Raw genomic sequence first — 26,497 nt, 5'->3', positions numbered from 1 at the left:
ATGCAAATGGTCCGTGCAGTCTATCCCTGCTATATCGCAAATCATAAAGCCAGCTAATGCCATATCTGACTTTTACGCACGGAGGACCATCGTTTTTGTGACGAAAACAGTGATAAGTCGAGAACAAACATAATTGGAGCATCAAGTGAACTTCAACTGGAGACAAGCAGCTCTCTACAATAAAAAAAAACATGCTGGTCGCCATATTAATTCACCGCATTCAGTGAGAGCATTTCACAGGGCACAAGTTAAGAGAACTCGTCTCACATCAAGGCATTATGGGAAAGGAAAAAGAAGGAACAATTTGACCGTTTTAATTTTTCTAAAGTAGCACAATTAAGGTATGGACAGATTGAATTCTTCTTTATCTCTGAGGAATCAGCTGACAAATGGGCACTTATTAGCGAATTTGGAAGTGCAGGTTTTTCTTTGCCACAAGATACTGAAACACATGGGACATCCTTCTGTGTTGTGCCACTATTGGAAACCCCTGTCAACACAGTTGTAATTGCCCTTGAGCATGTTGAGTTGTTCTCCTTGACATGACATCTATGCCCGGTATTGTGTTTGCAGCTCATTTCCCGAACACACTTGAGAAGGACTTGGTATACTCAACAAATGACTTGTGCTGGAACAGTATAAATGTATATTGAATCACGAATTAATGGAAATAAATCATATCTGCTCCACTTTTATGATTATTCAGCACCGCTTTGAGATCATGTAGAGATATGTCTGAGATGACATTTGCATGAATTGATCAGACCTGTAATAATAATTGTTCTCATATATAGTTCGTAGTGCGATAGGTCCAAGACTACAATGTATAAATACCACTGAGATCTGTATGGGATAAATGTAAGACATGTTTGAGAAAGAGTATCTGATTGTTCGTATCACATTGAAACTCTTTTAAGGTCTTGTGCTACTCTCATTTATCTAGTAGCTGAGACGGAGAGAATAGACACGTGTGAGAGTGTTCAGAGAACTCATACAGTGATCACTGTGTGGCAGATCCACGTCTGCTTCTCAGGAGTGACAATTGAGAGGTATGAGAAAACGCACAACATCTCACTTTTGTATTGACCAGTGCTCTTTTTTTTGTCCAGGAGATTGACATAAGTTCTAAAGGAGATCTCATCTTGGATTGTGCTTTCCTATGGGAAGTGTCATCATTTCGCTGAAGGTGAAACTTAAAACTCTCACACAAAGCATTCACAGGTGAAAGCTACATTTTCAGGTTTAGTGTTTTCAAACCTTTCCAAATCTCACAAAGACATGGACCAAAGACAAAACACATTTATTGTTGAAAATCCTTGTCCTATTTTTACAGTGTACATTGAATATGTAAATAGGCATGCAATGCTAAAGTGCAAGTCAGTGAACAATACTGTCTTCATCATAGATACAATTAAAGCATGTTACATTTTTGACCTGGGTTCAAATACTCTGCCAGGAGTGTCAGATGGGCAGGATTAGCAGTTTTGAGATGTATCTATTGGTTTATTAAGTCAGGCAAGCTGAAATAGGCACAGATTTTTTTTTTTTTAATGAAATTATTTTCAAGTATTTTAAACCCATGTCTGTTAGATTCATATTCATTTTGATGTTTAATCTAGACTTTAAACAACAGGATATATGCCATAAAAAAAAAACACAAACAAAAAACAACACTATCATCCTACCTACACCTATTAGGATTATATGTTAAAGGTGCGATATGCTAAAATTCGAATAGTTCACCTGATTTCAGTTTATGTAACAAAACAATCAATGTATAGTGTAGTGAATCATTGTACCATAGAATAACTGAAAATATTGTATTTTCAGCTGTTTGAAGCTGGTCTGCAAAACTGAATGTAAAAGATGCAAAAACTAAACGTCAGAATGGGAGGCACACACAGAACAGATCTACTGCTTTTTAGACTTGCTTTCAATGAGTGACAGATCTATAACTCACATTTCTATGTGAATTTGGTCTGGTCACCCACAAAGTTACATATTGCAGCTTTGAGGTAGGGGAGAGTGGGGTAAGTTGAGTAAAAAGGTTCGTTGAGCCAACCCTTGTTTCTAGGAAAGCAAACATCAAATTAATCAAGTGACCAAATATTTAGGAAGAGGTCATCATTTCATGGTGTCTGTGAAGGAAGAACCCACATGGAAAAAGTGGCAAGCAAGTCAGGTCCAAAAAACTGATTTTCATGAAACAAATGCATTTTTTGTTTATAAGTTTCATGATGCTTGTATCTCAAGCAAAGTAGATCGTTTTATGATTGATTGATACATCAGTTGGGATCTGATGAATATGAGGTCCTAAACCTTTTACAAATGTGCATTCTTGTTTGCCTTGGGGTTAGTAGAGCCAATGGCCATGGGTTAAGCTGAGCCAATGGCCACCATACCCCATACAAATGATTACATTTTGTCAGTTTTATGCATAACACGCATAGTATTTTTGCAATGTGTCTGAACATATGAACTCAAGAGAGTGCACTTCTATTGTTCCAGAGCAGACATCATGTCCCGTGTATACAAACGTAAAACAAGCAGGGTTCTAGCGCCAAAGAGGTTCTTGAGCGAGCAGCCAAGGAAATGAGAGAAGGGAAGAAGTCCATCTCAAGCAGCAGCAAGGGATGAAAAAAATAGACAATGACAGAAAAATACAATGAACATGTAGCTGTGCGAAAGAGAGGCTATGGTCGGAGTAGCAGATGCAGATACTGTATGGTCTTATCTGATGACATAGAGTTTGAGCTTGCTAAACACATCAATAATCTTTTGGACCAGTTTCATGGGCTTAGTAGCCTCAAATGCAGAGAACTAGCCTACAAATTGGCACATCAAAACAACATCCCTGTCCCAGACAAAGGGTATGGGATATTGAACAGAGAGTTCTATATCTGAATGTACACCTATATTTAAGATATACAGTATACCCATTCCATGAATTAAACTTTGACCTAACAGCACCATCAACCACTGTCACAGGACACCATCACCCACTTACCCCAAGGCGGCTCGACTTACCCTGTCCCTATGCTCAACTTACCCCATACCCAGGGTAAGTTGAGCCAACCACTTTTTATTTTGTGGAAAGGCTATGTTTTCAAAACCGTTATGTTTACATGAATTCTAATCATTTTCAGGGATAAACCACATTGTGAAATATATGTAGATATCTTTGTTAGAAAGAATACTATATTTCCCTTGACGTAGTGATGCTGAATGTAAACAATGGTTAAACATACCCCACTCTCCCCTATTTTCTGCACACAGAATTGTAGTCTTTCAGAGTTGTTGCCAGAGATGCAATCTTTCTCAACAGGGTTCAACTGACCAGGGGCCTAGGGGTGCTGGATAACAAAATAAATCAGCTTGTTATCACCATAACAAATATCAATAAGGTCAAGGATATTGACGTCGGGCACTCACCCCCAAAGTACATCAAGCCACCGCTAAGTGTCAATGTATAATTGTTTTACGGTTTCCCTACCAAGACCATATGTCACAGTATTTTCTGCAGACAGAATTGTAGTCTTTCAGAGTTGTTGTCAGAGTATTTCTCAGCATTGCTTGATCAGACTCTTTTCATTGATCGGACAGATCACCATGGCATCCGACTGTTTATCACAACAGTACAGATAAAAGAACGGAAACAACTTATCCTTAAAGTTGTCCTCCATGAATGTATAGATATGACTCCTCTCCTTCACGTCGTAAAACGAAACCTGGCCCTCTTCGCAATCCACATACACCCCAACCCTCTTCGGCTTGGCGTCAAGGGTTAGAGGTAACGGCGGGGTCGTGGAGGCCCTATATCCCTGGCCTTTCTTCATGGCCAGTGCCCAGTATCCCTGGGAGGAGCTGACGGCGATACGCCCCTTCCTGTTGACTGATGCCTTGGCCACGCCTAGGTACCAGTCATCCTTGTCCCCCACCTGGACCTAGATAGATAGATAGATAGATAGATAGATAGATAGATAGATAGATAGATAGATAGATAGGTGGATAGGTGGATAGGTGGACAGACGGAGCGATAGACCTGGCTTTGTATGTTGTTTTGTTTTTGAAATCTAGGCAAAGAAACCACAAAAAAACATCATCATAATCAACAAACCTCCCAGTAGTGGCGTCCCGCGGTGAAGCCCTCGCGACCCAGGACAATGACCACAGTGTCGAACCGCTCTGGGATGTCCGGGAGGTCCTGCCACGTTCCCAGGTGCCTAACTTGACGGCGGTCTTCCGAGAGCTGGAGCCAAGGGTTGGCTGAGTCTGGGTCGAGGGTCAGGTCCACTGGAAACGGGGAGGGAAGAGAAAGGCAATTTTACCAGCTATCTCGAGTGTGAAATTATGGAGGATGTGAACATGTAATATATCTACTGCTGTACATATCATTGTTAGCATATCTTTTTGGTGTATATAAACATAGATGGATTTTGGATTACTGATATAGTGTTTATTGGGTTGTTAACTGAATTCATCCTGACATTCGGGATTTCTTGTTTCTAGTTTTGATTATTATTTGTGTACTTGTTTGACATTTTTCCTGCACTGTTAGGAGCTAGGAACACAAGCATTTCACTGCACCCGCTATAACATCGGCTAAGCTGTGTACGGGACCAATAAACTGTGATTTGATTTGATTTTGATTTGAATGCCGACCTGTGTACTTAAGAATCTTCTTCAGCTCTGTGAAAATGGACAGAAACCACAATTCAATGATTTAAAAACAAAACCCATCACTTCTTGCTCAACAATTTGCAGAGAACAAGAGGTTTGGAAATAGGGTAATAGTGAGAGAAATCACACATATCGGTCCTTTATTGAAAAACCTACCAGAGTCCACCAGTTTGTCAATTTCCTCACTCAGCGTCTCTTCCAATTTGGACACAGCTCTCCTGATGATCCCAACACACACTTCAGTGTGTACACGGGTCCCAGACCAGTCCTTAGTGGCTGGAGGGGTACACAGGGCTGGGAAACTCTACAGCGGGAGATAGGAAAAACAATTGGTCAATTTAGTCAATCTATACAATGTACACTGAGTGTACAAAACATTAAGAGCTCCTTCCTAATATTGAGTTGCACCCCCTTTTACCCTCAGAACAGCCTCAATTCGTCAGGGCATGGACGTCGAAAGCGTTCCATAGGGATTCTGGCCCATGTTGACGCCAATGCTTCCCACAGTTTTGTCAAGTCGGCTGGATGTCCTTTTGGTGGTGGACCATTCTTGATACACAGGGGAAACTGTTGAGTGTGAAAAACCCAGCAGCGTTGCAGTTCTTGACAAAAACCGGTGCACCTGGCACCTACTACCATACCCCGTTCAAAGTCACTTAAGTATTTTTTCTTTCCCATTCACCGTCTGAATGGCACACATACACAAGTCATGTCTCAATTTCCTCAAGGCTTAAAAATCCTTCTTTAAACTGTCTTCTACCCTTCATCTACACTGATCGAAGTGGATTTAATAAGTGACATAAATAAGGGATCATAGCTTTCACTTGGATTCACCTGGTCAGTCTATGTCATGGAAAGAGCAGGTGTTCCTAATGTGTTGTAGTATCAGCGTATTTGTGTGCTATATTTCTTATTTTGTGATAAAAAAATTGGGACAAAGAAAATAATGACAAGACCGAACCAAATTTGTGAGCTATATTTCTAGACTACAATGTGTGCATATTCTGCTATGTATTATTAATGAAATCGGCAATCCCTCCCACCTGTAGGAAGTGGATGTGGTCCTCTGTGCGTGAGAGGTGCTCCAGGTCTGTATTCCTCCTCTGTAGTTCAGTGATCTCCTGTTCCAGCTCCCCTATCAGGCCCTGGGACCACCTTGTATGAATTAATACGGAGGTCAGCCACCATAATGTTAGCTCCAGGAACCTTTTAGTAAGATAAAACCGGATACAAGGCACAGATGCATGATGGGTACTGTAGTACTTCCTCTACACACCTCTCTGTCTCTCTCTGCTTTTCCTCTATAGCCAGCACCAGCTCAGCCTGGGTCCTCTGGATGGACCGAATCAGCTCCTGGAACACCTGCATGCTGTCCTCGATCTCCCTCTGGGCACTGGACTACAGGGGAAAGAGATCGTCATTACTTAAAGCTGGTGTCCTTTTAATGGTGAAACGGACACGTCCGTTTGCGATGTTACAACAACAAAGAAGTCACTGCAAACGACAAACACGTTTTTTCCCCCTTCTCTCGGACATCGTTGCACGCGCGATAGAACAACAGCATATGTAATGCTCCTCACCTCTGCTTGTCAGCAAAACAAAAACAATAGTGTTACCTTTTTGGGTGTCATTTTACCTGGACCTTTTCCAGAATTCATAATACAGGAGATGGTCACATTGAATAATATGGTAATAACCATTTTAGTACAGTGTTATTACACATTTTTGCATATTGCTTACTGATTGGTAACTGGGTATCATCAATGTTATTATTTTACTGTATTGGGACACACCCCTAGAGGGCAGAAGATTGTATCATTTATTGAGCAGCAGCTGTATACGGCAGTATTCTGTCTCATGCACTGTGGTAGACAACATCGGTAACAACACTGCCAAGAGGTCCAATCCGCATCCCAAATGGCACCCTATTCCCTATACAGAGCACTACTTTTGATCAGAGGCCCCAGGGCTGTGGCGGTCATGAAATGTTGTCAGGCGGGTTATTGGCACGCCACAAACTGCTGGTCTCACGATAATTGACCGTTAATTAAAGCGCCCATCTCCAGGCCTCCGCGCATACAGGCCGCCGATGCGCGCCGTTTGAATATCTACCGTTAAATACGGCTAATAAATTAATTGATGGAACACCATCACAATAGATACATGATTTCATTTAGTCAGGCCTGAACAAACATTATGATAGGGAGAAAATGTATTTCAGAAGAGCACAGTGTGAATTGGCCGACGCTATCCGTCTATGCTCCATGCCATAGGCTTGTTTACATTTACATTTGAGTCATTTAGCAGATGCTCTTATCCAGAGCGACTTACAGGTCGTGAGTGAATACATTTGAATACTTTTTTCATACTGGTCCCTCGTGGGAATCGAACCCAAAACCCTGGCACTTACATGCTCTGCCAACTGAACTACATTCTTTTATTTTATAGGATTTTATAGTAAGAAGACTATAATTGAATTTAGCTTAATAAAATAGAAAGGATAGTTTTGTTTTAGGTTTTTCTGTCATGTGTAATACGCGATAGGCTATGTATTGTATAAGGGCACAATCATAATTTCAATTCAGGTTTTTTGGGGGGGGGGGCTTGGACTCATAAGCCTATGCCTAGGCGTGTTTTGAATTAATTGTCACCTTAGAAAGCCCTGTCAATTTCGTCTTGTCAGGCTTTGAAACAACAAATCAAATCAAATGTTATTTGTCACATGCGCCGAATACAATCAGGTGTGGACCTTACAGTGAAATGCCTACTTACAAGCCCTTAACCAACTATGCAGTTTTTAGAAAAATAAGTGCTAAGTAAAAAATAGATGAGTAAAAAGTATAAAATAAAAGTAACAAGTAATTAAAGACATTCACGACAAACATGTTTTACACTGTTTCAACCTGCTGTTGAACTTCTTACTTCAAATTGATCATCACAGTAAGGTGAGTTTTAAAAGTAGGATTGACCTACTATTTTGATAATAAGTGTTTGATGTCATTTTCGATCGCATTTGCATTGATATCAGTGGTTAGAGGGACTGTAGAGCCCTGAGTACCAAGCCATTAGCAACCTGATGGTCGTTAACAAGTTGGATACTATCAAAGCATGGCCAGAGTGCATACGAGTAGATTATCATGTGACAACGGTCAAGTGTATATTTACTGAGGTCATGACTCATGACTGCCGGTAATATGGTCACAGCCCAAATCAGAGCCCTATGCAACCTGGTCAAAACTAGTGCACTACATCTGCCATTTGGATGCAATCTCTTTGGCCTTTTAAGGCTGATAAATTCCCTTTGGATGTGACAGGATGTTACGGGAGACCCATAAGCCCTCCCACAAGGCAACCATTAGGTTGCCTGACTAGAAACAATTTCGATTTTGTTTGTCCTACAATATAGTTTGCCAATGCTTCGAAGCAAAGATCAAATATATCCAGCAAAGACCAAATCTATCCAGAAGCCATGTATTCTGGTCCCCACATCGGGCTAATGTCCAAAGCGAAATTATCTTCGAGAATCCAGCAGCTTATTTTGTCAATTACATCAGATGTTGACTATATGATCAAAAATGTTGTGCAGTGTAAATCCCGACTGTCAACATGACAAATTAGCATATATTTTACCACCGGGACAAATAAAGACTGCGTCTGAAATGGCACCCTATACCCTACGCAGTGAACTATGTAGGGAATAGGGCACCATTTTGGATGCAGGCAACAACTCACCTTATTCAGCTCCACTGAGTGCTTGATCTCCTCCATCTTCTTCAGTCTTTCCTGGATCATCTGCTGCACATCTATCTCGGTCTTCTTCAGCTGAGCCTGTGGAGAACATTCAGTGCCTTCAGGAGCTATTCACACCCCTTTACTTTTCCCACATTTTAAATTCAAATGGATTAAATTGAGATGTTGTGTCAATGGCTTACGCACAATAACCCATAATGTTAAAGCGGAATTACGATTTTATTATTTTTTTGACAAATTAATACAAAATGAAAAGCTGAAATGTTTTGAGTCAATAGGTATTCAACCCCTTTGTTATGGCAAGCCAAAATAAATTCAGGAGTAAAAATGTGCTTACCAAGTCACAGAATAAGCATGGAATAAACATGATTTTTGAATGACTGCCTCATCTCTGTACCCCACACATACAATTATCTGTAAGGTCCCTCAGTTGAGCAGTGAATTTCAAACACAGATTCAACCACAAAGACCATGGAGGTTTTCCAATGACTTGCAAAGGGGACCTATTGGTAGATGGGTACAAATAAAAAAAGGAGATATTAAATATCCATTCGAGCATGGTGAATTTATTAATTATACGTTGGATGGTGTATCAATACACCCAGTCACTACAAAGATACAGGCTCAGTTGCCAGAAAGGAAGGCGACCGCTCAGGGATTTCACCGTGAGGCCAATGGTGACTTTAAAACAGTTACAGAGTTTAATGACTGTGATAGAAGAAAACTGAGAAATTGCACAAAAAAAGGGGAAAATCCAACAAATCACATCATATTTTCAAGCACGGTGATGGCTGCATCATGCTATGGGTATGCTTGTCATCGGCAAGGACTAGGGAGTTTTTTAGGATAAAAAGACATGGAATAGAGCTAAGCACAGGCAAAATCCTAGAGGTTTACGTTTCAGCAGGACAATAACCTAAAACACAAGGCCAAATCTACACTTGAGTTGCTTACCAAGACGACATTGAATGTTCTTGAGTGGCCTAGTTACAGTTTTGACTTAAATCATCTTGAAAGTGTATGGCAAGACTTGAAAATTAAAAATATTTAAGACTTACCCAGAAAGACTCTGCATATTGCTGCTAGAGGTGATTCTAACATTTATTGACTCAGCGGCGTGAATACTTATGTAAATGAGCTGTTTCCGTATTTATTTTTTAATACATTTGCAAAAATGTCAAAATACATGTTTTCACTTCATCATTATGGGGTATTGTGTGTCAATGAGTGAGAAAAAAATCTATTGAATCCATTTTGAATTCAGGCTGTAACACAACAAAATGTGGAAAAAGACAAAGGGTGTGAATACTACTGTATCTGAAGGCACTGTGGGTGAGAGATAATTCATCTTACAGTCTATAGCACTCTATAGCCTGGTCCCAGATCTGTTTATACAACATGTTGACAATGACTGACAAGGAAACTGACCGAAATTCAGGCTAGGCAGCCTATTTTCAACTAAATGTAGAGCTAGGCCTCCACAAACTGTAGTGTGTTATTGGTGGATTTATGTACCAATTACAGTTGACCTCTTCTAAAATGTACTTTTACAGCTTCACTGGCATTTATTGGTAGCTGACCATAAATGTCTGCAAATCGTGTGGACAAAATGTGACTAGTTTTTTTTTATAGCTGCATTTAGCTTCTGATCGCTGCATCAAGCCTGAACGGCACAATAGTTACTGTATGTCTTTGAAAATGCTAAACCAATTGACAACTGATTCTCGATATATACACTACCGGTCAGAAGTTTTAGAACACCTACTCATCTAAGGGGTTTTCTTTATTTTTACTATTTTCTACATTGTAGAATAATAGTGAAGACATCACAACTATGAAATAACACATATGGAATCATGTAGTAACCAAAAAAGTGTTAAACAAATCAAAATATATTTTATATTTGAGATTCTTCAAATAGCCACCCTTTGCCTTGATGACAGCTTTGCACATTCTTGGCATTCTCTCCACCAGCTTCACTTGGAATGCTTTTCCAACAGTCTTGAAGGAGTTCCCACACATACTGAGCACTTGTTGGCTGCTTTTCCTTCACTCTGCAGTCCGACTCATCCCAAACCATCTCATTTGGGTTGAGGTCGGGGGATTGTGGAGGCCAGGTCATCTGATGCAGCACTCCATCACTCTCCTTCTTGGTAAAATAGCCCTTACACAGCCTGGAGGTGTGTTGGGTCATTGTCCTGTTGAAAAACAAATGATGGTCCCACTAAGCGCAAACCAGATGGGATGGCGTATCGCTGCAGAATGCTGTGGTAGCCATGCTGGTGAAGTGTGCCTTGAATTCTAAACAAATCACAGACAGTGTCACCAGCAAAGCACCCCCACACCATAACACCTCCTCCATGCTTTACGGTGGGAAATACACATACGGAGATCATCCATTCACCCACACCGCGTCTCACAAAGACACGGCAGTTGGAAACAAAAATCGCAAATTTGGACTCATTAGACCTAAGGACAAATTTCCCTCGGTCTAATGTCCATTGCTCATGTTTCTTGGCCCAAGAAAGTCTCTTCTTCATATTGGTAGTGGTTTCTTTGCAGCAATTTTACAATGAAGGCCTGATTCACACAGTCTCCTCTGAACAGTATATGTTGAGATGTGTCTGTTACTTGGGCTGCAATTTCTGAGGCTGGTAACTCTAATTAACTTATCCTTGGCAGCAGAGGTAACTCTGGGTCTTCCATTCCCGTGGCGGTCCTCATGAGAACCAGTTTCATCATAGCGCTTGATGGTTTTTGCGACTGCACTTGAAGAAACGTTCAAATTTTCCGTATTGACTGACCTTCATGTCTTAAAGTAATGATGGACTGTCATTTCTCTTTGCTTATTTGAGCTGTTCTTGCCATAATATGGACTTAGTCTTTTACCAAATATGGATATCTTCTGTATACCCCCCTACCTTGTCACAACACAACTGGTTGGCTGAAACACAGTAAGAAGGAAATCAATTCCACAAATTAACTTTTAAGAAGGCACACCTGTTAATTGAAATGCATTCCAGGTGACTACCTCATGAAGCTGGTTGAGAGAATGCCAAGAGTGTGAAAAGCTGTCATCAAGGCAAAGGGTGACTATTTGAAGAATCTCAAATATAAAATATATGTTGATTTGTTTAACACTTCTTTGGTAACAACCTGATTCCACATGTGTTATTTCATAGTTTTGATGTCTTCACTATTATTCTGCAATGTAGAACATTGTAAAAATAAAGAAAAACCCTTGAATGAGCAGGTGTTGTAAAATGTTTGAACGGTAGTGTACTGTACACTTGTTTAATCGCAACAAAACTAACCTGGATGAATAACGTTTCACCATATATAAAAAATAAAAAAACATACACTGTAGCCTTTACTGTAATAGCCTCTACAAATTCTTCTCACCTTCTTATCAGTCCACTCCCTCTCTACAGGTACAGTAAAGTGAGCTCTGTGGTCCGTCTCCGTACACAGCACACACACACAGATATGGTCTTTCTTGCAGAACAGCTCCAGAAGCCTCTCGTGCTTGGGACACATCCTCTCTTCCAGGTTAGTCACGGGTTCGATCAGCTTGTGTTTGGTGAAGCGTGTGTTGTGGTTCTTGATGTGTTCCTCACAGTATGAGGTCAGACACACCAGGCAGGATTTGACGGCCTTCATCCGGTCGCCCATGCAGACATCACACGACACCTCGCCCCATGGGCTGTGGGGTGAGGATGGAGGAGCATCGGCTGGAGGTTCCTCTGGCTCTCCCTCTGGCTTCTCTCCTGGTTTTCCTTCTATTGGTTTCTCCGGTTCCTGGCTCGTCGTTCGTTGCAGCTGTGGCAGCTGCAGCTTCTGCATCTCCTGCTTCAGTCTCAGCTCCTGGAGAAGTTTCTGCTGCTTTTGAACCAGCTCCTGTTGTTCTTTCATCTTCATTTCCCGCTCCATCGTTTTCTGCTCCTCCTCCTTCTTCTTCTGCTCTTCCATCTTCTTCTGCAAATCTCGTTCCTCTTTCAGTTCCTGCTGCTGGAGACGCTCGGCGTTGCTAACCCGGATGTCCTTAAATTGCTCAGCGATCTCCCTCAGGACGGTATTGATGCTAATGTCGGGCCGCTTGAAGAAGGTCTTCTTGCACATGGGGCATTGGAACAGGGTGGTGGTCTTCCAGTAGTCTAGGATGCAGCAGCGGCAGAAGTTGTGTCCACAGGGTATGGAGACAGGGTTGGTGAACACGTCCAGACAGATGGAGCAGTGGACCTGCTCCTCCGTCAGATTTCCATGATTTCCTGCAAGGTAAGCCATTACTGGCAGAGAAGACCGTGCACGGTCATACTTAACATTACAGTGTTCTGTAACACTTTACATTGGGATCGTTGTCTGACCTGTCATATCGGACCTGTGAGATCCAGGCCATAAAGCAGGCATTATATCAGATCGGGTTTATTTTAGTGTGGATGTGTTGTAATGTGGATGTGGATGCGTCATAATGTTCCTACTTCTCTTTGGATGTTAATTGGATGTTAACTTGTATGGCCTCCAAACTATATTTCTGGAACCCTAACAGCAGATTCAAACGTAGATATTAGCTTCTATTGCTTCTCGGAGGTCATATTACAACCCTAACCACATCTAGTTGAAGTCCTGGCCACTTCGATCACGAGCCAAGTGAGAGCTATTGAAAAGCATGTGGGCATTCTTTACTTAAATTATCCCCCATGCTAAATATACCAAGCAAGAATTGTTTGGTTTTCGAAAGCGGACTGTCAGCAAGTTAAAGCTATGTGCACCCCGCGGACCGTGGGTGCCCATAGCTTTTTGAGCAGTGAGCATTTATGAACACATGGGCTGCTTTCCAAATTGAACCCTATACCCTATCGAGTGCACTACTTTTGAGCAGGTCCCCTAGGGCCCATAGGGCTCTGGTCAGAAGTAGTGCACTATATAGGGAATAGGCTACCATTTGGGACACCCACCCTGGCTAGAAGGTTGGCTATTCATAGATGTAAAAGATTAGCCTCTTTCCAAAAATATCAGTCCAGTCTCTCTCCTGCTCTGCTTTCTTTCTCATAAACAACGAGTGTGTCCCAATAATCTCTCCTTTCTCCTGAAGTGTGCACTTGTTCACTTCCCTTCATGGATTTGAAAGAAAAAGATGCAATGCTTTTACATTTTATTTATCTTTTATTTAACTAGGCAAGTCAGTTGAGAACAAATTCTTATTTACAATGACGGCCCACACCGGCCAAACCCGGACGACACCAATTGTCCGCTGCCCTATGGGACTCCCAATTACAGCCGGTTGTGATACAGCCTGGATCCGAACCAGGGTGTCTGTAGTGACGCCTCTAGCACTGAGATGCAGTGCCTTAGACCGCTGCGCCACTCGGGAGCCCCCACAAAATTGTGAACAAGTGCACACTTCAGGAGGAAGGAGAGATTTTTGGGACATAACCAAGCACGGACGTTCTGTATCTTCTCAATCCATTTAATCTTCACATAACTCCATTTCGAAAAAATTTGTTTTTATATTCTTCCTCCATCCCACCTGCAGTACAAAATCAAGATATTTCAACAACTTAGTACAAGAAAAGAGAAAGTTCAGATCAAGCTTTTGTGGAAGCCTCACAATATAAACGTTATTAATCTCTTTCCTCTCTGTCCTGATTGAACTTCAACAGTCAAAAAACGATTATTGCACAAAGCAAACCTTGCGTGTATTTTTACTGACGCAGTTAAAAGGTAGAAAGAAAACATACAAAGAGAGAGAGAAGAAATGCGGACACTCACCAGAGAGAAGCAGCTGTTGCAGAAAGCCACTGTACAGAGTGACCGCTCTGGCCAAACACTGACACATGACACTGCTGCCACCAACACCCCCACTAGCCCCCAGCCACTCGGCCCTAAAATATGCCCCTCTCCCTCCCCTCCCCACCTTATCCCAGTTACCAATTTACACTTTCACGGCATGGACCGCTCTGCTCGAAGGAGAACAGCATTAGCCCTAAATTCGACACTGGGGTTGTGTTGCTGTTTCTGCGTATAGCCTAACATTTGTCTAGATTTTTCACCCATTCAACACAATAATGAACAAACACAGACAATACCACACAATGTCGTTGAACTAGGTCTCTCACTTCAGGTGTAAGTTACATACCTCCAAGTCTACTCTGAATTTGCTGTAGTTATTTCAGTTCCTAGAACTTTAGATGGAGATCATGTCAGGGGTCATTTATTTATTGATAGAAAATCTTTATTTAGAAGTTGCTGATTGAAGTACAAAAGTAAGAATAATGTCTTGTCTGTGAATTTATAGAAGTACTGTAGTTATGTTTACAGCTTCCAATTGACTTCTAGACTTACAAAATGTCTAGGGAAAAGTAAACACAGTGTTTCACAGTGAGGATTTTTATTCAAAGAACCATCCCTTTAAGAGATCCTTAACATGTTTAGTTGTTCACTGTTTAGCCTAAAGTATGACCAGGGAAAACTCTGGGCTGTAGTTATACAGTATATAGGCCATCATTTGGGTCTCAGAATTTTTCCTGTTAAGATCACACCGTGAGGAACAACTCAGGCCCTATTCAAGTGACTAAACTGTGACTGGTCAACCTCTGAGCAGAAGGGGGCACGCCATGTCATGGTTGTGTCTTAAAGGGACTCCGACATAGTGCGCTACTTTTGACCGAAGCTCTATGGTCCCTGGTGAAAAGGTAGTGCATGGGCCTCTGTTCAAAGTTAGTGCACTCCCTACATAGTGTCAAAAGTAGTGCACTATAGATCGTGTCAAAATTAGTTTGCTCTAGGAATTGGGTGGCATTTGGCATGTAGCCCATGTCATGTCTCATCTCAGCTATGCTCCACTGCACTGATGATGAGGGGGGCCGCGTTCTTTCCCTCTTGATTGAGACAGGGGCTGAAGATGGGGTACAAACTCTCATTAAAGGTATCCTCAAATGTGAAGAGGTGCGTGTGCTTCTTGACGTCGTAGAACGACACCTGGCCGCCTTCGTAGTCGAGGAAGATCCCAATCTTCTGGGGGTAAGAGGCCAGCTGCAGGGCCAGTCGGGTGGAAGCCAGAGCCTTGACCTCCCCACTTTTCAGCCACAGGCACCAGTACCTATGTGATGCAATGAGATGAGATTATTATTCTTGCTAAATATTACATCCATACAATTATGGGAGTTGATCACTATAGATTTCGATTAAAATTAGTTAAGTACTTTGCCACACTGATAAGTCATGATCTCTCCTAAACTGTTTGAATTCCTTTGAAATTCCTGTGAAACCCTGCATGTGTTTTGTGTATACATTTGTTGAGCGATGTGTAGATTTTGATTTTACTTTTGAATCCTTCAAAATGTATGGAATTTCAATTCAAAAAGTAAAAACATAATAAAAAGGGCCCCAGTACCCTCCATCGGGGCTCAGCTTGATCTCTCCCTTCCGGCGGGCCGATGCTCGCACCACGCCCACAGTCCAGGCGGTCTTACGGCCCACATCGACCTCCCAGTAATGGCGTCCCGAGGAGAGGCACTCGCATGCGAGCACGAAGAGGGCGGGGTTGAAGCGGCGAGTGCCTTCTGACTGGTTGTGCTTTCGTTCCTCGTACATCACCTGGCGACCGTCCTCTGACAGGACCAGGTTCCTCTGGGCTGTGCCCGGGTCCAAGAACACCTCACCTGGAGGGGAGGACCAGAGAGAGAGAAGCGGGTTGAGAACACTGCCGGTTCTATTGAGAACAGCATTGATTCTAATGAGAACAGTGTGAGTCCTATTTAGAAGAGGGCCGGTTCTATTGTAACCAGTCCATTTAAAGCAATGTTCCATTTAAAGCAATTCCATTTAAAGCAATGTAAAACACTCTAGAGTAAACAACATATCACTTTCTTTCCACTAATACTGTATAGGTTTGTATCCTTCCAAACTGTTGTGATGACCCAGTGCTGCCACCATGTGGTGCAGAGTAGACAGAGCAGAAAAACTGAGGATCAACAAAGTCTCTGCTAAGGTTAAACTAAAACACAAAGTTGTTTCAAAGAGGAGAATTTATATCCCAATAATCAAACTTGCAAGTCAAATTCCCACCACTCTTTAAAAAGAGAAAAAGGGAACTCTAACTGTACTCACTTGCATAGTTCTGCAGCTTCCTTAGCTCTGTAAAGGAGAGCGAGAGAGACACACACAGTCAGAGACAGAGAGAGGGAGAGAGAGAGAAAGAGGGAGAGAGCGACAGTCAGTCAGAGAGGGAGTCAGAGAGTCAAAGTCACAGCAGACACGTGTTGGAATTGGAGGCAAACAGACAGTGCTAATCCCACCACCTGTGGGGGTATCAGTCTGACAGCCTGTTGTTGCCATCTCATTACTGACAGATGGCTGAACTTTGGCATCTACTATACTTCACTATGTATCCCATCTGATGACTCACTCTCTATATAGAGATGCCAGTCTAATGACCTAGATACCTAGATATCTCTGATTGAGTCGCACCCAGACATTGATCTAAGGTCAGTTTTGTGTTTTTCCTGCACTATAGTTGAGGTAAGGATTTGAGGAAGGGAAGCTGATCCTAGATCAGTGCTTATGGATACAGCTAACTTGTAGAGATGGGATTTAGACACATGAAGTGAGGTCACACAACAGGAAGCAAGTGACTATGTTTGTCTCTGGAATTACACCTTTTTTAAACATATTGCTCGGCTTTTTAATAGCGCCTTATACTGCAGGAAATGCACTACTGTACATGGCAAACAAGGTCAGATTTGCTCTATGTAATAATAGCAGATTTTGCCCACCTTTTCCATACAGGCTCTTGATTTCTTCCTGGAACTTGTCGACGAGAGCACTGACGGATGATTGGATGGTACCCAGGTACAGGTCAGTGTTCACACTCACTCCTGACCAATCAATGGGCTCTGGGAGGAGCGCTAGGGCGGACAGTCTCTGCAGGAGAGGACAAGGCGGGGTTTAAGCAGTGGTGGAAAAAGTACTAAATTGTCATACTTGAGTAAAAGTAAAGATACCTTAATAGAAAATGACTCAAGTAAAAGTGAAAGTCACCCAGTAAAATACTACTTGAGTAAAAGTCTAAAAGTATTTTGTTTTAAGTATACTTAAGTATCAAAAGTAAATTGAATTGCTAAAATGTACTTAAGTATCAAAAGTAAAAGTAAAATAATGTATCATTTCAAGTTCCTTATATTAAGCAAACCAGATGGCACGATTTTTTACATTTGTTATTGACGGATAGTCAGTGGCACACTCCAACACAGACATAATTTACAATTATAATTTGTGTTCAGTGAGTCCGCCAGATCAGAGGCAGTAGGGGTGACCAGGGACGTTCTCTTGATAAGTGTGTGAATTGGACCATTTTCCTGTCAAACTGTAACGAGTACTTTTGGGTTTCAGGGAAAATGTATGGAGTAAGATGTACATTATTTTCTTGAGGAATGTAGTGAAGTAAAAGTTGCCAAAAATATAAATAGTAAAGTAAAGTACAGATACCCTAAAAAAAAAAACTTAAGTAGTACTAAACACAGTGTTTAAAGTATTTTTACTTAAGTACTTTACACCACTGGGTTTAAGAGAGAGTGTGGGTCTCTCTCTCTGTGTTTCTGTGTGTATTTATCTCCTTGTTGTGTCGTAGCCTACCTGGAGGAAGATGACTTTGTCCTGGTTCTGTGCCAGGGCTTCCAACTCTTCGTTCCTCTTCCTGAGATGACTCAGGTCGCTCTCCAGTCCTCGGGCCAGCTCCTGGGCATGCCTTTCAGCCTTGCGCTGCCTCGTAGAGATCAGCTCCACCAGCTCAGCCTGGCTCTGCTCCACTAGACACTGAAGCTCCGCGTACACCTGCCAGCTCTCCTCCAACTCCTTCTGAGCACTGCTCTGAAGACATAGTAGAGGTTACAGCTAGACATACTGAGAGGTTATAGTGGCATATTGTTGCATATTGTCGTGCAATTAAACTGAACGTCTTTACGTCAGATCAACATGTTAACAACTCGTCCAAAACTCACTCATCCGCTCCTCACACCTCAGTTTATGCACAACTTGCTTGATACGTTGAGATTAAGTGGATTACGTAACCCGAGATTAAGTGGCATACAGAGACACATCTCTAGCTCCTTCTGAGAACCGCTCTGAAGATACATAGAGACGTTAGGAGAGGTTATAGGGACAGAGACATACTGCAGAGACATACCACACCAGAGACATACAGCAACACCTGCCAGCTCTCCTCCAGTTCCTTCTGAGCACTGCTTAATAGTCAGAGATGGCCTAGGTTATAAAGACACGCTGCACATAAAGTAGCATACTTTATGTGCAGGGGCCTCCCGGGTGGAGCAGTGGTCTAGGGCACTGCATCGCAGTGCTAGCTGCGCCACCAGAGTCTCTGGGTTCGCGCCCAGGCTGGGCTGGGTTCGCGCCCAGGCTCTGTCGCAACCGGGAGGTCCGTGGGGCGACGCACAATTGGCATAGCGTCGTCCGGGTTAGGGAGGGTTTGGCCGGTAGGGATATCCTTGTCTCAGTATGTAAAATGTAATAAAATGTATGCACTCTACTGTAAGTCGCTCTGGATAAGAGCGTCTGCTAAATGACTAAAATGTAAATGTAATACTGCAGCATCAATAGCGGTGTACAGCTGGCAGCTCTCTCCCAACTCCCTCTGGGCACTGCTCTTTAAGATGGGGAGATATGGGAGAGAGGCGTTAGAGTTAAAACACGCAGCAGCCCGAGGTAGGTGTTTGAGTGATGTGAAATAACTCTAAAGCTGTCAAAGCTCTGTTTGGTACACATACAGCACAACTGGCCTAACCGGTTCGACTGTCCTATAGCTAAATATCTACCTGCGTGAGTTGGAGGAGACAGTACGTGTTTTGTTACGTTTCCTTTCCAAGTCACACGGCACATGTTCATGTGATAAAATATGTAAAGAGTATAATATTACCTAGTTGGAGACATTTGAGGACAAGAGATTGAAAGATTATGAGAGCACAGGAAATCAAAACCTATGAAAAAACAAAACAAAGTAGATCCCTTTCTCTAAGTCAGAAAGTCACCCACCAAGATATCCACTCCCTCTGTAACCTCATCCTCATTGTATTTTTAAATACGGGTCAAGCGGACCACAGTCGCACTGCACTCTATTTACAGTCAATATCTGACCAGGAGACTTGTCACCCAGTGTAGCTGTGAACCTAGGCTGGCTTGGTAAATAACCAGCACTGGCTATGAACTTGAGAGCAGTTACATTCCTACAGCCCTATCTCTCAAGCCGTTTACCTAAACAAGTGGCGGGGTGGCCGTTTTGTTGTGTTTGAATCCCGGATTTCTTCACACAGTAATTCTATCTGCTAACCTCTTTAATCTGCAAAGGGAGTTTCCAGGAGGTTGTAGGTAAGGACTATAGGGTAAAAACGGGGTGAGGGGCCAAAGGTAATTGTTTGCACTTGCCACACCGGTTAGTCTGCCTAGGCTTAGGGGGTGGACCAGAGACATTACAAAACAACCAAATAATGATTTCTATGGAAGCCTAGAGTAGGGACAATGTGTTATATGGGGACAATGTGTTATATGGGGACACTGTGTTATAAGGGGGCACTGTATTGTATGGGACATTATGGGGGGATGCGACTATGTGGATTTATTTTATTTAGACATTGTAAGTTTATTCATCCATATGTCCGATCAAGACCAATATTTATTTTACAGAAATAATAGAACCTAAAAAACAAAAAGCCATGGTCAAGAGGTAGTAGGACAATCAGCCATAGCTTACTGTAAAACGGGTAGGCAACTGTCACGTTCTGACCATAGTTCTTGTGTGTTTTACTTGTTTTAGTGTTGGTCAGGACGTGAGCTGGGTGGGCATTCTATGTTGTGTGTCTAGTTTGTCTGTTTCTATGTTTGGTCCTAATATGGTTCTCAATCAGAGGCAGGTGTTTTGTGTTGTCTCTGATTGGGAATTATATTTAGGTGGCTTGTTTTGTGTTGGGGTTTGTGGGTGGTTGTCTTCTGTCTTTGTGTTCCGCACCAGATAGGACTGTCTCGGTTTTCACGTTTGTTATTTTGTATTTTGTATAGTGTTCACGTTATCGCCTCTTTGTCATTAAACATGTTGAACACTAGCCGCGCTGCGTTTTGGTCCTCTCCTTCATCCCAGGAAGAAAGCCGTTACAGCAACAGAGTGATTATTTTATTTATTTTAATGATTTTAGATTTGGGTGAAAATAAGACAAATCTGCAGGAATTCCGCATTTAAAAAAAAGTTGTGATCGTTTGTCAATGTAATCAAGGTATGAAATTATTGTATTTTCTAATTCAACTCTTTTTGTGCTTAGTTGTGGTAAAATTGCAGCGTGCAAATTATTATAATTGTGTTCCGGCCACCGACCCTCCGCTCTGACAAAAATCGGCCTGCGGCTGAATCTAGAGGCCTGTCCCTGTTTTACTATTGACTATTGTTGTTTTGCTATGTTTTGCCCTAATGAACACAACCCAGCTCACTCTCACTCAATCAAACAGCACAAAAGACAAAGTTGACACATTTTGATGACATCAACATTTATACAATGGACTCACTTTGATGACCCGTATGGACTGTTTGATCTCCTCCAGCTTCTTGGTCCGCTCCTTGATCATGTATTTCAGCTCCGACCTCCTCTTGCCCAAATAATTCTGTGTGAGGGCAGGGTTCATATTCATAAAGCATCTCATGGTAGCTAATTTGCGGTCAGTTTTGTCTATTATATCATAAGATTGCATCGACCCTAGATCAGTACCCAGATCCAAGAGATACTGTTTAATACTCTACATTATACACATAAGGCAGGTTTACTGGACTTAATTTACCAATTTTTACCAAACAATTTTTCACATGTAAAGACACAAGCTGATATGGAGTAGTCTATGGGCTATAAACAGCTGTATAGTTAAGCAATAAGGCATGGGGGGAGGGTTGGTATATGGCCAATATACCATGGCCAAGGGCTGTTCGTATGCACGACGCAACACGGATTGCCTGGATACAGCCCTCAGCCGTGGTATATTGGCCATATAGCACAGACCCTTAGGTGCCTTATTGCTATTATAAACTGGTTACCAATGTAATTAGAGCAGTAAAAATGTATGTTTGCTACAAGGAGTGGAACAATGGAATCCAAGAGCAGACTCAGACGAGGAGACTGGGATGAAGTAACCATGGTAGTTATTGAAACACAGGGGGAAGACGGAGTGCAGGCTAGGGGAAGCTCGGGTGGGTTGCAGAAAACCAGGCTGAGGCTGGAGCGAGAGGGGTTGGGACAGGGTAAGCAGGTTCGGAGGGGAATCCAAGGGAGTAGTAGAGTGGGTATTCGAGGACAGAGTAGCAGGATGATGAGACGTGGAACTGGAGACAGGGACCAGAGTCAGAGCGGGTTGACTCCAGCACACCTGTCTCCGCCCACACACACGCACCCGCACCCGCACCCGCACCCGCGCACACACACACACACACACACACACACACACACACACACACACACACACACACACACACACACACACACACACACACACACACACACACACACACACACACACACACACACACACACACACACACACACACACACACGCACACACACACACACACAGAGAGGGAGAGAGTACTGGGGGAGTGGTGGCAGTTCAAGGAGACACAGGATAAGCAGAAGAGGGCGTTGCAGGAGCAGATGTGACAATGTTTTGTCATACCCGGGGTATAAAGTCTGATATACAATGGCTGTCAGCCAATCAGCATTCAGGGATAGAACCACCCAGTTTATATTGTAACTTTTACTTTGGGCATTACTCTATCAATGTACATTTGACCCACGATGGTCTCCAGAGCGCCACAAGACTGCGAGAGAAACAATCTCATCAGCTAAAATGTAAACCTGCTGAGCTAAGGCCTGCCTTTCTATCTGCCTACTGTCCCCCATCCACCCTACCACCCTGTTCTCCCCTGGACTCACCATCTTTTTCTTCCACTCGCGGTCAACAGAGACAATCTCGTGAGTCTTGTGGGTGGCCTCGGCGCAGGAGATACAGACACAGCCGTGGTCGTTGCGGCAGTAGACCTCCAGCAGGCGCTCATGCTTCTTACAGATCTTCTCCTCCAGATGATGCACAGGCTCCACGAGGCGGTGAAACGTCAGAGACTTCACCTTCCTGTGTTAACGTTCATTTTAGGTTAGGTGTGCCGGCGGAAACAAAGGAACGGTGTGCTTTTCTGGGCATAGTCATGTAGTCCTTGGTAATCGAAACAAGGAAAGGTGACTCCCGTAAATTACTGCTGCAACAAGATTGTTTTGAATCACCTTTCACCTTTTTTGGAATTCCAAGGACACAACAGGGGATGTTTATCTAAATCTCACAGTTAGATTGACAATGACATAAAACGTGAAAGAAATAAAGGGAAGAAGATAAAAGCAAATCAATTATGTGTGTTATTTCTCACTTATGATGTCGGAGATGTGCCTCACAGAATGACCCTGGACAGTTGAGACACGACTTCAGTGCCCTCATCTTCCTTCCGATGCACGCATCACACGGCACCTCGCCTGCCCGGGCAAACTCTCCACCCTCCGCCGCAGCTGCTGGTGACTCTCCATGAACCCTGTGACCCGCCACCGGACTCCCAGCCACCGCACCCCCCTTCGTGTTTGGTGAAACAGCCCCTACTTCGAGGCCCTGGAAGTGGGCAGCGATCTCGGCGAGGACCCGGTTGATGCTGAGCTCCGGCCTCCGGCTGTAGCTCTTCTTACACATGGGGCACAGGAACTTCTTGCTGTGGTCCCAGTAGCCCTTAGGAGGAGGAGCAGCAGAAGAAGAAGGTTATTGATTAATTTGCCTTATAGTCCATGAAAACACACACACACACACACCCACGAGGGGTTGAAATAACAGCGTCAGTTTCAGCCGCCCCTCATAGCCGGGTTCCTCTCTATTGCGCTAGTTTTTCCTAGCCACTGAACTTTTGCTTCTGCTTTGCCTACTCTTTGGGCTCTAGGCCCAGGTAACTGCAAAGTACTTTGTGATAACTGCTTATGTAACAAGGGCTTTATAAAGTACATGTGGTACCTGCAGACATGCCTTGCAGAAGCTGTGTCCGCAGGGGGTAGAGACGGGCTCCACGAAGACCTCCAGGCAGATAGAACACTGGAACGACTCCTCCGACAGGGTGCCCCCCCTGCCTGGGGAACTCACACCTGACGGGGGGGGGAGAGAGAGAGAGAGAGAGAGAGAGAGAGAGAGAGACAGCGTGTGTGGGTGAGTGAGTGTGTAAGCGAGGCAGAGAGAGAAAAAGAGAGGAAAGAGAGAGGAGAGAGGCGAGAGAGAGAGAGTGTTCATGGCTGGTTAACAAAAATGCCAGGAAATTCAAAAGAGCTCAACAGCTCTAACTTCATCCATGCACTACTTCCAATTTTAAACACAAATACAAACACCAACACAAGGCTCGCTCACTCCTATCAGGAAACGGGTTGTGAAAAAGATTGATCCGTATACTTCAGCTGTAAACCGTCCCTGGAATGTAGAAATGCAGGCTGTACCTCTACCATGCACCTGCTCTAGGTTTAAAGAACAACTAATCGTCCTGGATGGTACCACACAGTTTGACTGTGTCTCAAATGGCACCATATTGCCTATTTAGAGCACTCTGGTCAAAGGTAGTGAGTGCACTGTGCCCATATAAACTGATATGACACCAGCCATGTTTCAATAAATGCCTTTTCAACTTCAGATAACGATACTCTTTTAGCAAAACTTCAGCTCCTCAAATACAGGAAGTTTGAAATTTTTAAGTGAGAGCATATGGCAGAATCACAAATGTCAATTTCTACACAAGTATCATCAAATTCATGCAAAACAATTACCAAAAAAAAGACACTAATAATTCACATTGTGGGACCTTGAACATTGTGGGACCTTGATCACAAACACAATGTGGGACCTTGATCATTTCTCCTCCCACACCATCGAGTCAGACTTTTGTACGTTATGTTCCATACTACATCAATATTTCTTTAAACACACTGATGAAAACTATTGAACCATATACTGTGAAAAAACTCCTATGTCCAAAAAAGTTTACAATCATTACTGGTAACCAATTCGAGGATAACCTATGAGATTGCCATTATATAACAGGCCTATGAAAGGGATCAAAGGTCATTATATATAAAGGTATATAACTTACTCTGCATGCTGATGAAGTTTTCCTGATTTTCTTGTGTGAGTCCACACAGTGCCGTGTCTCTGTACAGTCCTCTGGGTGTTGGAGCCCCACACCACTGTATTGTATTATACAGGCCGTCTGTCTATGTAAATCCACAAAAGGTTTTGGCCCTGTGAAAACGAACTCACTACAGTCCCCCACCCGCTCTCTCTCTCAACACCACACGCCCTGCAGTATCTCTTTCCCCCTCTTCTTTTGCTCTGAGTAATATGCACTCTGTGGGTGTGTCCAAACTTCACCTGGGCCTGTATTTACAAAGCAGAAGTGCTGATCTAGGATCAGGCCCCTTTGTCCACATAATCATATTCATTATGGTTAAAATGCAAAGCTGATCCTAGATCAGCAATCCTAATCAGATGCTTTATGACTACAGTACCTAGTAGAAAAGTTGTGCCTCCCTCATCTTCACCTTTTCTCACACCCTCCTCCCCCCAATAGCCAGAAATCACAATGGGCGTGTAGACATCTAATAATCACTTTCCCTCATAAATATCTACTCAATATTATTTGTAGTTTAGTCTGTCACAATTTACCCAAGATACATCACGGTTTTGATGCTTTCGAACACAGCCAAGCACTACAGAAGCAAGTCTGATTAACCAGGCTGTAATACACAATGAATCGGTATATACAGCCTGAAACTAATGTCTGCAAAATCGTGTAAATGTTCCTTACAAGCCAGAATATTTAATACAATTACATTTGAACTTACTCTACCCAGTTGTCTGTGAGGTTTCTCCTTCAGCTGGTTGAAATTTGATACAAAATATCCACAGGAAAGTATTGCTTACCCAACTTTTTAGAGCCTGTAGATATATGGTTCAATAGGTATGTGGTTCAATTCGGCACTGAGGTAAAATGAGTTTTATATTGGATATTTGGTTTTCTCTTGTAAATAGCTATTGAACCAAGCATACCATGGCAAAGAAAATGGTTTATTCTGAATCAGGGGAGGATGGAGAACAATCCACCCTTTATTCAAACAAGGGACCTCTGGCTTTCTCATTCAATGTTTTTTTTAGAAGGAGCCGAAGAGAGATGAAAGAGGGCACGAGGAGTATGCAAATAAGATTCTCCCTTTTAATCTGTTCAGGATGCTCATTTAGAGAGAGCTTAGGCTGGTGTGACATTTTGACACTGTGTTTTGAAAAGTAGGGGCCAAAATTTCTGCTCAAATATTTTTTATTGAACACACACAAGAATGGTGTATAGGTACTTTGTAGAAAAGACTGCATGGTCAGAACTAGAAGCACAAGCATTTCGCTATACTCGCATTAAGATCTGCTAACCATGTGTATGTGACAAATAAAATTTTATTTTATTTGAAGTATGCAATTCGTATATACAGTAAACATACAAGAGCAGACAGATACAAAAAGACCCAGAGTTTGAGGTAAAAAATAAATAACACAAAATAAGATACAGTGGCTTCAGAAAGTATTCAGACGCCATGACTTTTTCCACATTTTGTTACGTTACAGCCCTATTCTAAAATGGATTAAATAACAAAAAAATGCTCATCAATCTACACACAATACCCCATAATGACGAAGCGAAAACAGGTTTTTAAGACGTTGGTAAATGTATTAAAAATAAAAAACAGAAATACCTTATTTACATAAGTATTCAGACCCTTTGCTATATGATTCAAAATTGAGCTCAGGTGCATCCTGTTTTCATTGAACATCCTTGAGATGTTTCGAAAACTTGAATGAAGTCCACCTGTGGTAAATTCAATTGATTGGACATGATTTAGAAAGGCACACACCTGTCTATACAAGGCCCACAGTTGACAGCGCATGTCAGAGCAAAAACCAAGCCATGAGA

General features: G+C 42.6%; 1 protein-coding gene across 1 annotated transcript; it reads right to left on the bottom strand.

Annotated features, from left to right (window-relative positions):
- Positions 1-1,308: 1,308 nt before the first annotated feature.
- On the bottom strand, positions 1,309-26,253 carry LOC129864713 (uncharacterized). Its single transcript, XM_055937017.1, has 18 exons — positions 24,632-26,253; positions 23,515-23,642; positions 22,892-23,238; positions 22,407-22,602; positions 20,995-21,090; positions 18,064-18,297; positions 17,205-17,352; positions 16,540-16,566; positions 15,824-16,091; positions 15,269-15,529; positions 11,833-12,769; positions 8,413-8,508; positions 5,957-6,078; positions 5,724-5,835; positions 4,837-4,984; positions 4,663-4,689; positions 4,118-4,293; positions 1,309-3,944 (listed from the first exon to the last, which is right to left on the bottom strand). Exons 1-18 carry the CDS (start codon positions 24,636-24,638, stop codon positions 3,564-3,566), a joined length of 3,711 nt encoding a protein of 1,236 aa, XP_055792992.1. The 5' UTR covers positions 24,639-26,253; the 3' UTR covers positions 1,309-3,563.
- Between the last annotated feature and the right edge of the window lie 244 nt (positions 26,254-26,497).

This window comes from Salvelinus fontinalis, chromosome 11, assembly GCF_029448725.1.
Source record: "Salvelinus fontinalis isolate EN_2023a chromosome 11, ASM2944872v1, whole genome shotgun sequence".
In the NCBI taxonomy this organism is placed as follows: Eukaryota; Metazoa; Chordata; class Actinopteri; order Salmoniformes; family Salmonidae; genus Salvelinus; species Salvelinus fontinalis.
Note: the sequence above shows the minus strand (reverse complement) of the source record. Positions and strands in the feature narration are given on the sequence as shown.

What these genes read in the sequence shown, in the direction of transcription:
- LOC129864713 (XM_055937017.1), bottom strand. An exon ending in ACAAAGTCATCTTCCTCCAG is followed by an intron (nt 17,353 to 18,063) that starts GTAGGCTACGAC and finishes CCTCTCCTGCAG; the next exon opens with AGACTGTCCGCCCTAGCGCT. An exon ending in ACTCAGTGGAGCTGAATAAG is followed by an intron (nt 6,079 to 8,412) that starts GTGAGTTGTTGC and finishes TTTCCCCTGTAG; the next exon opens with TCCAGTGCCCAGAGGGAGAT.